At 41.1% G+C, this 16,223-nt stretch overlaps 1 protein-coding gene across 15 annotated transcripts in view; it reads right to left on the bottom strand.

The window, feature by feature from the left end:
- BPTF (bromodomain PHD finger transcription factor) overlaps positions 1–16,223 on the bottom strand; it is a 49,042-nt gene that overhangs the window by 11,450 nt on the left and 21,369 nt on the right. For 7 of the 15 annotated variants that reach the window (XM_065852537.2, XM_071816628.1, XM_071816624.1 and 4 more), the window contains 17 exons: positions 13,999–14,354; positions 13,572–13,703; positions 12,903–13,032; positions 12,382–12,517; positions 12,054–12,275; positions 9,503–11,822; positions 9,168–9,292; positions 8,801–8,929; positions 8,356–8,506; positions 7,736–7,859; positions 6,137–6,389; positions 5,545–5,706; positions 4,434–4,582; positions 3,964–4,087; positions 3,256–3,479; positions 1,827–2,049; positions 734–1,593 (listed from right to left, as the gene is read on the bottom strand). In XM_065852537.2, the coding sequence (XP_065708609.1) occupies positions 734–1,593; positions 1,827–2,049; positions 3,256–3,479; positions 3,964–4,087; positions 4,434–4,582; positions 5,545–5,706; positions 6,137–6,389; positions 7,736–7,859; positions 8,356–8,506; positions 8,801–8,929; positions 9,168–9,292; positions 9,503–11,822; positions 12,054–12,275; positions 12,382–12,517; positions 12,903–13,032; positions 13,572–13,703; positions 13,999–14,354 (5,820 nt within the window). The remainder of the gene's footprint in view (positions 1–733; positions 1,594–1,826; positions 2,050–3,255; positions 3,480–3,963; positions 4,088–4,433; positions 4,583–5,544; positions 5,707–6,136; positions 6,390–7,735; positions 7,860–8,355; positions 8,507–8,800; positions 8,930–9,167; positions 9,293–9,502; positions 11,823–12,053; positions 12,276–12,381; positions 12,518–12,902; positions 13,033–13,571; positions 13,704–13,998; positions 14,355–16,223) is intronic. The other 8 variants (XM_071816630.1, XM_065852542.2, XM_065852547.2 and 5 more) reach the window with 5 other exon arrangements.

Raw genomic sequence — 16,223 nt, 5'->3', positions numbered from 1 at the left:
CTTTAGCCAGTATTTCATAGTATTACTGGGAGAACCAGGACATTTCCTAAGTTAAAGAAAAGGTTAGCGTTATTTATTTCAGTAAGTGACAAATAGAACTGAATTTTATAAGGGGGACAGTGCTTGTTTAAAGCAATTATTTGAAAGTTGAAAGTGAAATTCAAAATTAATACCACCTCCAAGCCCCACATAGGGTAGGATGTTTTGCTTATGTTGAGTTTAAACCTAGGGACTAAATGTAAATTGACAGCATTCCTTCAGTGACTGGTTGTATTCTTTTTAAAAATGGTAAGAGTCTATTATAATAAGAGATATATATATATATATATATGTATTTTTTAAGCCCCGCAGCCATCCAACAGCATTACATTTCAGATACCTCTTTGAAAGCTCAGTTTCCTAGAGCAGGCAATGCCAGTACTGTACAGGTGTTCTGAACATCAGCTCTCCTACCTGTGACCTGTCCTCCCTGAACTGAGAGTAACGACTTATTGTCCCAGCAGCTCGTGGTAAGTCGAATCAAGGTGCCAGAAGACTGCAAACATGGTACAATGGACTTACGTGCTGAATTAACTTAGAATAGTTAATTAAATTGCCAAAAGCAATAGTGTACTAACTTTGAAAGAATCAAATTATCTGCCTATCAAATGTATTAACAGCGTTAACAAGAACAGGCATTTAAAATGAGATTGGTTTCATTAATGAAGTTTTAATTTCCTTCTGTTAACTTTACCTGTTTCTGGATAATGTCACTTTGATTAGAAGCCTGAAGGGTGTGCTCACGTTTAATTTCTATCTGTTGCTGCTTTTTCTTCTGTTGCTGCTCCCTGAGCTGCTGAACCCTCTGCAGCTGCTCCTGAACACTAGCTGCTTGAACTGCCACCACATTCTGAATCTGGTGAGCCTGTACTGGGCTACTTTGTTGGATGTGAATAGGTAACTGAAGCTTGATCTGCTGGGGCACACTGCCTTGTTGGGCTTGTATCTGAGCCACAACATGCGGCTGGAGCTGAGAGAGAACTTGCACTTGTTGCTGAAGCTGAGGCACTGTAATAACTTTTGTTGGAGGCTGCTGAAGTTGCAGCTGAGGACGAGTTGGGGATTGCACAGGAACCTGATTTAAACTTTGAGTAGTTGGAAGGGTTGAGACCAAAGTCTGAACCTGAGGCTGTGATTGCTGCAGCTGAGCTTGAATTTGTATGGGAGCAGGGGGCTGCATCTGAATCTGTTGTTGGGTTGTAGTCTGCACCTGAGCTGGTTGCTGAGGCTGGACTTGGGACTGGCCTTGTGGAGGGACTGCAGGCTGCGCCTGGCTCGGCACTTGCGCTGGAGATTGCCCTTGAGCCTGGGTCTGTGCTGGAGACTGAACTGGAGATTTAGACGATTGTGCTTCAGGCGTGACCGGAGCGTCCCCAGATGCCGGAGTCTGAGCTTCAGGCTGGGTCTGAGGTTCAGGCTGGAGCGTGGGCTGGGCCGGCGGCAGCGGCTGGGCGCTCTGGCTCTGCGCTGGGGGTTGCGCTGGCTGCTGGGCCTGTGGCTGCGCCGATGGCAGCGCTGACGGGGCCTGTAGAGCTTGCTTCTGCTCCCCTGCCGCTGCCAACGATAAAAACAAGCACTCCATTAACTTCAAATGACATGTCTATGAGTCTTACCAGTTTGAACCTTTTAGAACTGCTATAAAGCTCTATACAGAAATTAAAGAGATTTCTAAGCTTATAATACACCTCCAACAAATTTACTGTAATAAGAGACCATCTCCAGTTGTATAAAAACTCCCATGCAACCCAAACGGAAGGTTTTTTCCTGCTGAACAGAACAACGCTTACCTGAGGTTGAAGTGGAAACTGTTGTCGTAGTTGTGCTAGCTGTAGTAGCAGCTGCTGGTAGTGGGGTGAAAAGAAATCTCTGAATGGTACCATTTGGCATAGCTGCTTGCATAAGCTGTTGTCCTGGACCAGGTATTACAGTCACACCCTGAGGGATTAATTGTAATTGACCAGTAGTTTGACCTTGTCCCTGAATTACCACAGTTAATCCTTGACTGCCACCCTAAAGAAAAGAAGTCAATATTGATGTATTAGTGATGTATTTCTTAGGTAGACCTTGTTGAAAGTCAGAAGAATTAGGGGTTTGGATTACAGAATTCAATACTTTTACCACATACCATATTCCAAAACTAGCACCTGAGAGCTTGAAATACTAAAATACTCTTTCAACAATTCTATCATCAACAGATGACTGGGTTGGAGCTACACATATTTTCATCCAAATATTGACAGGAACTCTAGTCAGGAAGCAGCTAAAATGGAACATCTTTGTTCTAGAACTTACGAGCGACACAAAGCATGGATAATTTTGGGCATACTATTAATTACTTTCTCAAGAATCCAAACAGTTTGTGCAGAAGTTCTCTGCACTGAAAACATTTCCTAACTGTGTATCAGATCCCACCAACTGTGAGATTTCATGATGACTGCTCAGTCTGTAGGGCACTGTCAATTTCTGTTGCTCAAGGTGAGCCTGAGGCAGCTCCTGTTGTCCCTCTCCAGCCAGTGGTGTGGCAGGTAAGGTATTGTCCCAACACCTAAGTGCAGAACTCCACATTTTACAAACCCATTGAACAGAATAAGGTCCCTGCAAAAATCCTTTTGGTGTGGAAATGAACTCTGAGTCTCGTTCCACATGTAAAAATCTTACCTGGCAACAAACAGCCTGTATATTACAATCACTTATATATGTAATTTATAATTTGAAGAATAGGTATTGTGGTAACTCACAGAAACCTATTTTTACCCTATGCTTGACTCTGTGTTTTGCCAACAGACCTTCATGATCTGAGCAGAAGCTGTTATGCACTTTTTCCTCCTCCAGTTCTAGATACCGTAATTTTTCCTCTGAGACTCCGGATAACACGAATTAAAACTAAATCTTCACACAAAATCAGAAGACAAGGAATGAACATTATGTCCTGAAGGTCTACAAAACAGGCCATGCAAAATAATGATGTCCTTTACTGCCACTAATGCAAGGACTCTCTTCTGTACTGTTAAACTTCCCTGATGCTAGTTACATTTGAAACTTTACATATACCCTTTAAGCCTCTTTCAGTCTCTAATTAAGCTATCAGTCATCCTAAATGAAGGCTGAAACACAAGTTTATGAGCAGACACGCTACCCTGCTGAAATCCAAAGGCTTGATAAGATGTATCCTAAGCATGAGCACACTTCCACGCCCAGAGGCTGTACAACATTTACCTGTCCTTGCGTGAGCTGCGTGAGTTGGGCCATCGTGAGCTTCACCTGCCCCTGCTGCGGGCGTGGGGGCTGCGGTGCGGGCTGCGGCTGGATTTGCTGGGGTGATGTCCCAGAACTCGTGACCGTTTTCTGTCCAGCACTGGTAGAAGCTGTGCTGGTACTAGAAACTGCTGTTGAGACAGGCTGACCCCTGATTATTTGAGTCACCACCTGCTGCGTCTGACCTGTAAGAGAATAATTTGTGATAAGAAACACAACCATCAGCTCAGCAAATTGCAGTAGTGTAACATCAGACAAGCGAAGCAAACACCGCTGTTTGCACAGAAATTCTCTTTACAAACCATTTGTCTGTGTGGTTCACTGAAAAAAGTCTGCAAAATGTTTTCTATTTTAATTCAATTCACATACTTACAAAGTATTTCAAACACTTAGCTTGTCTTTAAAAAAAGAGTTCTCAATGCACAACTATTCTAAATGTTTTTCTGTTCAAATGAATGGAGTTAAAAATAAGTACTAGATTTCCCAGTCAGTGATGAACAACACCGACAAAGCTGTACCCGACGCATTCAAAAGGCAGAAAAGGCATCTGTTAGAAGTCAAGCATCAAAATGGGGTATTTTTGCATTGGGACATATGACACAGGAAGTATTCATGGAGAAACAAACCACGGATTTCACACTGGGAATTTAAATATTAAAATGAACCTACTGGCTGGAAGAATACCTTGTTGCACCACCAGAGGTGTTCGGATGATGGTCTTGCCAAGCGTGGACTGCTGCAGTGGTGTCCGGATTACTGTCATCCCAGGGCGGAGCGGTGTCCCCTGCACCACCTGCACAACAGAGCACACGTAAACTTGTGAGAACAGCCGTTGGGATGTGCCCTCAAGTATTACTATATATGTTTTTTAATCTAGTAAGAAATGACAAGAGGCAAGCAGATTCAGTATTTTTCATCTGTGTCCACACCACTAAGGCTTACCAAGCTCTAAACTATTCACTGTTTCAATCAGAGACAGTTGTTGTACCTTGTTGGAATAAAGGATCCATAAACACCATTGCCAAGATGAACCAACAACATTGAAAAGTGAATAGGCAGAACTTTTAATATCCGCCAATAACTTAAAATATTTGCACCCAGATTTTTTTGGCATTAAATAATCAGAAAAAACATCTTACTTGTGAAGTGCTTGTGGTTCCTAATGTCCCTGTGGTATTTGGCCTAATGGTGACGGTTGCTGTCCTCGGCTGGAATGAAGTAAACGTTTGACTTGCACCTGTGGTCGATGGAATGATACCCAATACCTTTTGCTGAACTTGAACAACACCTAATTAAAGAAAAAATGAGAATTCATTAGTGATGCCATTGCTAGCAAAAGAAGTAAAAGCAACTCCAGGGTGGCATTTAGAAATCAGTCTCCAGGTTTCTAGAACACCTCTGAGTCTTTCAGCATTTCTTGGGAGAACCTTTGTCATATTGTAAAAAGCAGCAACATTATACTTTGTCGATAGTCCACCTACATTTTAAGTTAAGAAATAGGTATTTTAGAAGAGATTAAGGAAAGAGTGAATCTTCACAAATATCAGTTTGATGATAACTGCAAATGACGCGGTGCCACAAATTAGTGTTATACAACCATTAAAAGCTATAATCTGATTAATTTAAAATGTAGGAGACCAGTTTAAACACCTTTCATCTACAAGCTTGTGGTGCTGAAGAAAATGGGTAATGCTTTTCATGTTACCTAAGAAATTCCAATACAAAACTAGTAGCCCTCTCGACTTCCTCAGATGCTCAGTATAATGGAGACAGAGAATTGAGACTTCTCTGTCCAATATACATTCACAAATCTTAACGTATTAAGTACTTTCTCAAGGCAAGAAGAAAAAATGCTAGTCTTAGTCTGGAGCCAAACTCCCGCTCATCAGTGAAAAGCAGATGCAGGCATTAATAACTAAGAACAGCAGCTTTTTTTTTGGTCAAGAAACTAGTTTTGTTGATGTATAATGTAGATAATGGAAAAAAAGCATGCTTCATTCCACACTGTTAAAAATAAAGCTTCTAATTTTGCATCACAAAATGTAGAATAATTTATAGGCAAAAAACTTGCATTTTTCCCCTTACAGACACAAATATGCAACACAGGGGAAACAAGCACTAGACACTTGTATATATATGAATATGTTTTCCCGTTTCGAGTCACTGTTTTACTTCAATGGGAAAATAGTGTCAATGGAGAATGAATCAGCAAGCTGGAATACATTTTTAGTTCAGTTCCCTTTCCCCTACCTCCTTGAGTTGATGGCACATTGACGGCAACAATCTTGCTGTTTGCAGGGAGTGGCAGCTTAGTTATCACTTTCCCTGCCATCGTTACTGGGCTGCCTGAGATCTGGAAGGTCTGCCCTGTGCTGGCAATGGTTGTGGCTGAGCTGGCAGCTGTGCTAGTGGCTAGTGAGGCACACAGAACAGTCAGGTTTAGAGCAGAATCATTAGTCCACGAAATGACTACTTTCAAGCACGAAACAACAAACCACAGGATTATTTTTACAATCATTTTTGAAGGTGTCATGCTTTCTTTGGTAAAGATTCTCTTTTGGAAACTGTATGTTACGGCACAGAACGCTTTCGTTAGCAATGGTTACTACTACAACATCTGGCAGTAACAAATGAGACAGGTCAGAAATAATTGTACCTAGCAAGTCTGAACAAAGGAAAAGTAGACAGGTATTGTCTCAGAAGTGTCTTGCTGACTTAGCAAGAGAGTTAAGAGCAAAGATAACAATCAAGGTAATAATGCTATACATTCCAGAGAAGACGTAGGTGCTGTGCTGGAGTTGACCCTATTTACACGTTATTTCCACGCTGAACGGCTACTTACCTGTTGAAGATTGGCCTTGTTTAACCCAAGTAGCAAAAGTCTGATGGAAATTCTTGTTCTGCTGGAATGTTACTGTAGCTGGAGAACCCACTTTGGTAGTCAGCACTACTTTGGTTCCCGTGGGCACCGGGCCCGCCAAGGGACCCACCACCACCTTCTGCGGGGTGGAGCCGGTGGTGGCCGTGCTGCTGGCCGTGGTGACCGCCGGGGCCACGCCGGCCGCGGGGATCTGCTTCTGCTGCTCCAGCCGCTTCTACGAACGCAGAAACACAAAAGAAACACAGGGATAATTAGCACCTTCAGATTTTGTAAAATAAATGCTGTCTCTTCTCAGTATTGAAAAATAACGGACTCTGGTAGGATTTTAGTTCAAGTCGTAAAGGACTGAAGACACACTCTATAGCAAAGACTCCTCGAGCTGCAGAAACACAACTCTGATGGCAGTGCACAAGCAGAAACTTTTCTTTATAGCATCTTTAAAAACCTCAGCTCAGATTAATCTGAAAGGTTAAAAAAAAACCTCTGAAAAATACCAATCTGTATTTGCTTTGCCCACATGCGCACAGCCTGCAGCCACTTCAGTGAGCGATACACCATCATTAACATGGAGTTCGTTACCAGCGTTCCCAAGCTTAGAGCTGTATGCACAGAGATCCTGCCAGCTCCAGGAAATAAATGAGACTGTATCATTCTACTTGACCATTAAAAACACAATCTAAAAAATTATTCTTTTAACTGTAAATCCGGTTTGCAGCCTGCTTCAAAAAATCTGGATCAAAATCCCTTACCTTACCCAGCAACCTTCTGTGCTTTAAGTGTCAAGAAGGTACATTTAACCTAGAGAGCCACTTTGTGAAGGGATAGTATCAGTAAGCTCTTGTACAATTCCAACTAAACTTAACATTCTTCCTTGTGTTATTGGAATGATCTCTTTATTCATGAGTGTAAATTTCAGTGACTGGTTAGCACAATATTGAGGCAATGCCTATGAATCAGAAATACTCATTCACTGGTAATGTATTGTGGTCAGAGGAAATGAAAAGAAAAAGAGTCAGTTGGGAAAAAAAGCACAATTCTTAATAATGCATGTGAAATACCAACATGGCATTGGGTTTCCTAGTTGTAATTACCTACATTTATATATACGCTGACTTACATCTATACATATGTATATTAAAAAATTATCAATGGGCTTCATTCAGCCAACTTCAGAAACGATAAGAAACAAAAGATGCAATCTGATCAAAGCATGAAGAACACACACAGTTGGATTCTCGAGTCTGCCCCGTTACCCCACAGAACAGTGGTGACTTTACCTGCAGATCGGTGCTTCTCAGCCTCCTTTTAAAATGCAACAAACAAAACCTTCTTAAGGTGTTATAAATTAGAAAAACAAGAAAAAGGAATCCAACCCAAATCATCTTTGCTTTAACCCCGTTTCAAAGTAACGTATGTACACAGTGGCAGCAGCATGGTTTGATGGCTTAGTTCGCACAGGGAGTGGGAACTGTTTGAGAAATGGTGTAAAACAGGGGTAGACTTTGTTCCCCACATTTTAGTCATGTTGCTGACAGGTGGGCCCACCAGTAGCTCCCCCACCTGCTGGGCAGCCAATCGTTGGTGTTTTAGTTGAGCCTCCAATTGGGCCTTGAATTCCTCTGCCTTCTTCTGTTCACTAACCTTAGCCTGTTGTTCAACTGCCTGGGCCTTTTCCTTCTCCACCCTGCCGAAGATATAACCGAAAGGGAGTTACATCACCGCACAAAGTCCAACCATTCAACTGCATTTCATTTTATCCAGTTTAATCGCTCTTGTAAGAACAAATCTTAAGACTGAAGATCACAGAAAAGCTGGTCGTGGCTTTACAAGCATTTTGAAATAAATCACTGAAGTTGCATGCAACAACCCTGAAATATCCCGATGTTAAACTACTGCAACACCTTACAGGAGACTATTAATCAAAACTGGAATTTATAATTACACCTGAGACTGCAAACAATCTACGTAAATACTGTTAATTGAAAACAGTTCTTTCCAAGAGATTCAAAAACATCAACTCTAAGCATGCAACATTGAAAATATTCGTTTTATGACATATATTCTCAGTCTGATTTTACCTTTACTTGCACACACTAGTTTTCTTTGTATTATAGATTTTATTTAACAGACACGTGCAAATTCCAACTGCTTTCTTTAAAAGCTCATTTCAATTCGTTTACCTTTCAGCAAAGGCCCTGATCTCCCACAGCTCCAATTCCTCCTCTGCTACCCAGCTCTCAATTACAACAGGGCCTGTTTGCTTGGGTGTTTCTGGCCTTTTTGGCCTTAGTGCACTTGACCGCAGTCCCTTCCTCTGGGGCGTTGGAGTTTCTTTAGAGAACAGTCAAAACACACAAGTTAAGCTCAATCATTACACAAAATTAAAGCATAAACCAAGATTTAGTGTCTCTTTCAGTCTCATTTTATAAACAGGAAGGCCTTTCAGCTTCGGATAAATCACGTCAGTTTGTTAAATGTGTCATTTGTTTCAAATGGGCGAATGAATAGTTCATGTCAAGCTGTATTTGCTCCCTTGATGGTGTGAATTAACATAAAGATCCAGTTACCTTGATGTCTGTAGGAGCTTATGGGAAGAGGAGGAAAAAACCAAACCACCATACATACCTTTTGGAGCCTCTGGTACACCAATGGGACATATAATTTTTCTTATACAGTACTCTGACCGGATTCCATATGGACCAACATCTCTTCGCTTGATTATTTCTGTTGTTGTAATTTCAGTTTCAGTTGTTTCTACAACAAATTAGTCCCAATACATTAATAACAGACAACAACCAAACACTAAATCACCAATCAACGCAATATATTCAAGTTAAAGAAACAGCAACTAGTACAAACTGTTGATTAAAAAAATTCAAACGCCATAGCTTAACATCAAGCCTTTATAGCAATACTTGGAACAAGCGTAATACTCAAAATTAATAGCAAGAGCTTTCGCATTAAGAAGGGCAGTGATTTAAAGAAATAATACCTGTACGCGTAGTTCCTCCCCCGGGTGGAGCTTTTGCTGCCATATCATCCCATTTGAGACATGCCCACAGTAACCGCAACATGAGGCTCACTCCAGCCAGTGATTTTACTGTTTGGAGTCGGTACCTAACAAGAGAGTATTAATTACTAAAATCAAAACGTATTTAAAACACCTAACCAACCAACAGGACAAGGGCTTCCATTCTACCTTTACTGAACAATGTAGAAAATTATTGAATAAGAGCAAAATTTGTGTGTTTGGGCACAAGCAAGTATAGCATTTGTATTTTAAAATTCAATTAATTTCTTCACATCCTAAAAATGTAAAGTATGTACCTCCAAGTGATCCCAAAAGTTGGTCTTGGGGATGGATATGGCCAGATATCCAAGGCAGGCTTTGCATTGTAATTGAAATAGGGAACTTCTCGGATCCCTCCTTTTCTGGCCAGCTTTTTTAAGTCATCATTGGGCAAAACAAATATGCTTTTTTTACTGCTTTTGGTAACAAATTTTCTATAAGATGGTAATGCCGTTCCAGAACGAGTTTTTTTGGGTTTTGCAAATTTCATTAACTTCACTTTGTCTTTAGTAGAATATTCTTTGCTGACAGTCATGGAAGTCACCAGCGTTCCTTCTGGGGTGGTCAGCGAATCTGTCACCGTTGTCGTAACCACCGTTTTACTGTGTTCTTGCACAGAAATGATGTCGACGTTACTGTCCGTGGCCGGAGCGGTGAGCTTCGTGACGGTGGTGGTGGTGGTGACGGTGGATATGGCACAGTTTTCCGTCGAGGATACCACTGTTGTTTTCTCATCATTAGAAGCTACAGTCTCTGCAACTTTAAACACAGTTTTGGATTCCGTAGACACAGTTGATGTTGTGGTAGTCACTTCAGTAATGACAGTTTTTATTTTACTTTCTCCATTCACATTCTCCGTTTTATAGGTCTGTACGCCGTTCTGATCAGCAAAGTCACTACTCAAGCTCGATTCTTCACATGAGGTTACAGGTGACGGAGCAACTTTCTTATCCTCAATGACTTCAGTTTCCATAGATTCCGTTTCACTGTTCAGGTTATTTTCTTTACAGGCAGCGTGCGTTGGCGTGGAAGCTGCGCCAAAGGCACATCTCTCAGGAGAAAGCTGTTTTTCTTCTGGTGACTGAACACTCTCTCCAGATTCAAACTCCAGTGAACTCTGCGGACGTGACTTATTTTTGTCCTTTGTGTCCTCTGTCATGATGTCACCATTCATGAATGGTTTTACTGAAGATTCCTTAAAAGTTAATGGTTTTATTTCATGTTCTGGAATGGATCTATTAATATTATTAACTTTTGGCTCAATATCACCTCCTGCCTTAGTTTCGCAGGTGTCTTTAGCTAAGCAGCCATCATTTGATAATACTTTAATGTCATTGTCTTTTCCATTCATTTGAACTGCCGATTTTCCTTTTTCTAAGTCTCTCTTGGTTTCTTCATCTTTGTTATTCTTTTTGTCAGTAACGCTATTTAGATTTGTCTGATCAAGATATTTGTTGATGGTGCTTTTCTCCACTTTCAGTTCCTGGCCTTGCTTTTGACCGTTCGCCTCAGTTAGTTTGGATCTCAGCAAATCCTCATCAGCGTCCACCTCACCCAGATGTTCCAGACCTTTACTACCTGATTTTTGGTGAAATGCAATCTTGGTTTCGGATTTACTTTCAGTCTTTCCTGGAGCAGTTTCTTCCTCCATTTCACTTTCTTGAGAGGACGACGGTTCAATATGGCTTTTTATCATACAATTGTTTTCTGAATCTTTGCTCTGTTGTTCAGAATTCTCTGCTGAATCTGTTTTTCCAAGAGTGGCCCGAGCATCTTTTCTACAGCTGCTTTCAGTTACCACCGGCTCTAAGTTCTCACGTTCACACTGAGACACTCTGCTAATAGGTAGCTTTTGTCTCGAAGGTTTTCCGCTTGTTTCTGAAACATCCCATTTCCTTCTACCTTCTGCAGTTGTTTCTTTCAAGCCATCTACAAAGGAACTCTCACACTCTCTGAGAGCATCTTGACACTTCTCAGCATTCACAGATTCAGGGTTGTTTTCTTTACCATCGTTTTGCACGGAGTTTTCACCTTCAGAGGGCTGGGGGGAGGCTTCATCCCGTAGCCGGCCTTCTCTTTTTGGCAGCCTGTTTGTCAAAGGTGAAGAGGGTTCCAGCTCACTGCTTCTGGTACAAGAGATGCTGCTGATGGGCAAGCAGTCCTGTTCCACATCTTCGCTTCGAGTTTTATCTGAGATATAGGTTTGGTCTTGGGAAGACAAGTCAAACTGACTTTCTCCTTGTACTTTCCTCATTTGCAGCTCATCTATGTTTTTCTGGGCGCTTACAGATTGAACGCCTCCCATTTTAGCACTGGCCTCCAGTTTCATCCTTTCTAAACGTTGTTTTTCTTCTAGTGTAAACTGTTTTATTCGCCTCTCAAGCAGTCCATCTAATTTGGATGATTTTACTTTCCTTTTGTAGCAAGTCCGTAAATGAAATCCCTCGCTGACATTGATTATATCCAGTTTACAATCACTGTCTTCATCTTTTACGGGGGATTCAATTTTCACATCATCTACATCCATCGGCTCTTCCTTGATGACTTTATCATTTTCGCCATCGATTTCTTTTTCCACTGTGAAGAAGAAATAACTCTGAATCAATAAGCTCTCCTAACAGTGAATACCAGACAGTATTTTTACATTAAGTACTAAGAAAGCAGTGGACCTTTTAGCATATTAATAGATACAAATGTCTTGACAAAACCTGCTACACAGTTTTTCAACAGTTATTTCTGAGCTTCTGTGCTTTTACCCATGCAAGGTTGTAAGGAATAGCTAGTTTTACAATAACTTAAGTATCCCACCTTTGTCTTTTGCACGATCTACACTTTTGGAAATGGTACCAACTTCTACTTTTTCCTCACGCGACTTTTCTTCTTTCACTTGTACTTTCCCCAAGGTTTCTGAGACGTCCTCTTTGTCCTTTGCTTGCAGATCAAGAGACTCCTTTGTTCTATCTTTCTCCGTTTTTACCTTAATTGGACCTTTTCGTTTATCCAAGTTGCATTTTTCATCTTCACTCTTTGCTATTAACAAATTGATGAAATGGTTTCAATTATACACTCTGCTACATTTTAACGTATGCTAGCTGTACATCAGTAATTTAAAAATGTAAGCAATACAGACACTTACTTGGTAGCAACTTTCTGTAATTCGCATTAGTATTGCCAGGTAGTTTGGGAATAAACCTGTGCACGTGTGTTTTACTAATCCAGCTCCAGCCGCCATATCCCGTTACTCTATATTCCTCTCCTTTTTGCTTCCAAACCTGTTGAATATTTTTAAACCAGTAGTTTTAGTGGTGCTTTGCTGCACTATTTATACTTTCATTTAAAAACATAAGATGTTATTCTTTTAAAAAGTAAAGACTTCACTTACAGACTTTTTCAAGCAAGTTGGAGGACATTGCTGAAATAACGTACCCTCTAACATCAAAGATACATCTGCTGATAATTGAATTGACTCTATCATAGTAACACCTCACTATTACATGAAATTAAAATGGCTTTTAGAACCGATTTACCTAAAAGCTGAAAGATTACACGTGCTCTTGAACAGGTGGGCACAGTTCCTATTCCAATGGCAGGGAGTAACGCAATGAAATTTGATGTTTAAAATGAAAACAGCAAAAGAAACACAAAAGAAAACCTTACCTGATGTTTGACAGGAAATGTATATTTCACCCATGTAGCTTGCTGCATTGTTTCTTCTTCTTCTTGTTTTCTCTCTTTTTTTTTCACTTTCTCCTTTTCTTCTCTTTCTATTGCTGTCATTCTGCGTAACCTAACACATACACATTTCAGTACATTTAAGCACAGGATGTTGTTGGTAAATGTAACAAATCAAACAACAGCATATCCTACCCCTTTGAATAATTTTAAATGTCTGAAGTGAAGAGGAAAGCCCAGGATCAGGGTAGGTGTACCACTTGCAATAGGAACACTGTGTTTTTGGCTATTCCAGGAAGGCAAAGAGCTGCCTGGAAATGTGCCTAAAATCAGACACATTTCATTTCTGCCTCTGTGACACAATGAGAGACAAAACACAGACCCCACTGAACTGAGAACGCTGAAATTTGCTCTTCTAGTCTCCCAAAGTTTTATCACTTTGAGACTGTGGCTCCAATAAAGAAAACAAACTTGCTTTGCAGGTGCAACGACACCATAAGAACCTTGTATATTTTCAGTGTTTCTTGTTGAGAAAAACGTGCTGAATGACTGAGTAAATTTAAACATAATTCTTACAGGCTTAGAGGATCTAGTAACTGTAAAACAAAGTAAATTTCTCCTATTCAAACAGACGTTTCTGTCTGTTTAGTTTACCTAGTGTGTCCCAACGATTCCCGCCAGATCGGCAGCATGACCACCGGTTTAATTGCACATTCCAATATGGCCAGCGCTAGTGCAAATTCTCGAGGTTTGCTGCACATCTGAACAGCCTTAATCCAGTTAGACCTAAACAGGAGAATAAAACAACCACCTGAAATATATACATGCACTAATATAGCATGCTATGTTAATAAAATTTAATGGTAGGATAAAAATCTCTTCTATTTTAATACTTTACTCAAAAGTGCAATCATTTTAGCCATCCATCACAAATTACAAACATATGATCTTCTATTTTAATATACTGAAGCACAGTGGTTGGAGATCACTGATTTGAAAAAACAAAGGCCATTGCTTATTAATACTGTTGGCAAAAATACAAGTAACACAAGAGAATGTATATTTTCTTGTATTGATTTACCTGTGGGAAGCCCAGTTAGGGTGAAGGAATGATGCCGGGATATTGTTTTCTAGCTGAATAATAGTCAGCCTCAAAGTGGATATGGTGAGAACTTTGGACCCGTGTACAGACCCATTCCACTTGAACTCTCCAGCAGGAGTCAGACAGAACTTGTGCGAGAGATGTCGTCTCTTGTCGTGGTCCTCCCTGTGCTGGTGCTTGTTCAGTGCGAAGGAATTAGTGGCGTACTGATTGTGATAAACACGATACTTCCCCTCTTGCCCTAATTTGAAATAATTGTTGATATTTCCTTTCATCACAACTTCCTTCTTTGCGTTCACTCGGGAGACTTCACCTTGAGAGTTGACCACCAGAACCTTGGGGAAGAAAGAATGATTTGAAAGGTTCACTTAAGTTTCCAATATTTCTATTTACTTATTTATAATTTAGGCTTCAACTGTCTATATATATAATAATAAAAATATCTTGCATCAGTTTGTAGAAGCAAATAACCAAGATAGTTGGTTAGGGTTCAGGGACTGTTTCTACCGGGCACAAGATCAGAGCATCCCGACACGTAGGAAGTCAAGGAAGGGAGCAAGAGACCTGCGTGGTTAAACAGGAACTGCTGGGTATGCTCAAGTGGAAAAGGAGAGTTTATAGATCATGGAAGGAGGGGCTGGCCACTTGAGGAGGATATAAGGCTGTTGTCAGAGAGTGTGTCCTTGTGGCCAGGAAGGCCAATGGTACCTGGGGTGGGTTAGAAGGGGGTGGTCAGTAGGTCAGAGAGGTTCTCCTGCCCCCCTACTCTGCACTGGGGAGACCACACCTGGAATATTGTGTCCAGTTGTGGCCCCTCAGTTCCAGAAGGACAGGGAACTGCTGGAGAGAGTCCAGTGCAGGGCAACAAAGATGCTGAAGGGAGTGGAGCATCTCCCGTGTGAGGAAAGGCTGAGGGAGCTGGGGCTCTGGAGCTGGAGAAGAGGAGACTGAGGGGTGACCTCATTCATGGTTACAGATATCTAAAGGGTGAGTGTCAGGAGGATGGAGCCAGGCTCTTCTCGGTGACAACCAATGATAGGACAAGGGGTAATGGGTTCAAACTGGAACACAAGAGGTTCCACTTAAATTTGAGAAGAAACTTCTTCATGATGAGGGTGGCAGAGCCTGGCCCAGGCTGCCCAGGGAGGTTGTGGAGTCTCCTTCTCTGCAGACATTCAAACCCGCCTGGACACCTTCCTGTGGAACCTCAGCTGGGTGTTCCTGCTCCAGGGGGATTGCACTGGATGAGCTTTCCAGGTCCCTTCAACCCCTGACACTCTGGGATTCTGTAACTGTTTATCCAATATACTAAATATATGTACTTCATCATGGATTGTATAAAGAGTTAGGATATTCCCAGTGATAAAATTTAACAAAAAAAAACACCGTCCAGGCTCCTGAGAACAGGAACCTGTTTTGCTGCTCTGAATGATGTCCATGGAAGGAGACAGGTTTGGGGAAACTGCTTTGCTAAACTTCAGTGAGCTTTCTGTGAAACCCCTCCTCAGTAAAGCACAGAATTCACATGTGTAGCCGAGCAAACAAGTGAAAAAATGGCACAGATCACATCACTGGTCTAATTACTCATAACCGAGTTCTGAATTTGAGGGGTTTGTGAATAAACACGCTGAATGCTAACTTACAAAAAAAAGCAGTTAAAAACGGAATGAACACATCAAATAATATGCAGACAACTAACTGCAACAAATTCCTAACAATCAAACACTTATTTTCCTGGAGAATCTGGGCTACTTAAAAAAACAGTAACAACAAAAAGAACAAACAACCCCCAAACAAAACAAAACACCAAAAAATCCCAACCAATCTGCAGTCAGACAAAAAGTTTACACCAACTGGCAGACATTTAAAGAGACATTTCAGGTTCATTGCATCAAGCAGCACTACAATTTTGCAATGATTGCCTCTAAGTGACCATACTCTGCCAGCACAGATTTGCTACGAATGGCAACTGTGGTTGTTACCCAGGTAGTCAAACAACAATCAAACACAAACCACTGTAAAGCTGCAGTTCTGGCACAGCAGCTCTGAGAGGTTTGAAGACAGAAGTGGAATAAAACACCTGTAACATTACTGGCCATGTAGTAAACAAATTCCTAACTGTTCTGACCAGCCCGTTAAAGGAAGGTGCAGTGGGTCACTGTCACACCCCTCTGTAAACAGTAACTAAGAGAGCAAGAGTGAAG

This window comes from Patagioenas fasciata, chromosome 18 (genome assembly GCF_037038585.1).
Source record: "Patagioenas fasciata isolate bPatFas1 chromosome 18, bPatFas1.hap1, whole genome shotgun sequence".
Lineage (NCBI taxonomy): Eukaryota > Metazoa > Chordata > Aves > Columbiformes > Columbidae > Patagioenas > Patagioenas fasciata.
This window is presented reverse-complemented; position numbering and strand designations above follow the sequence as displayed.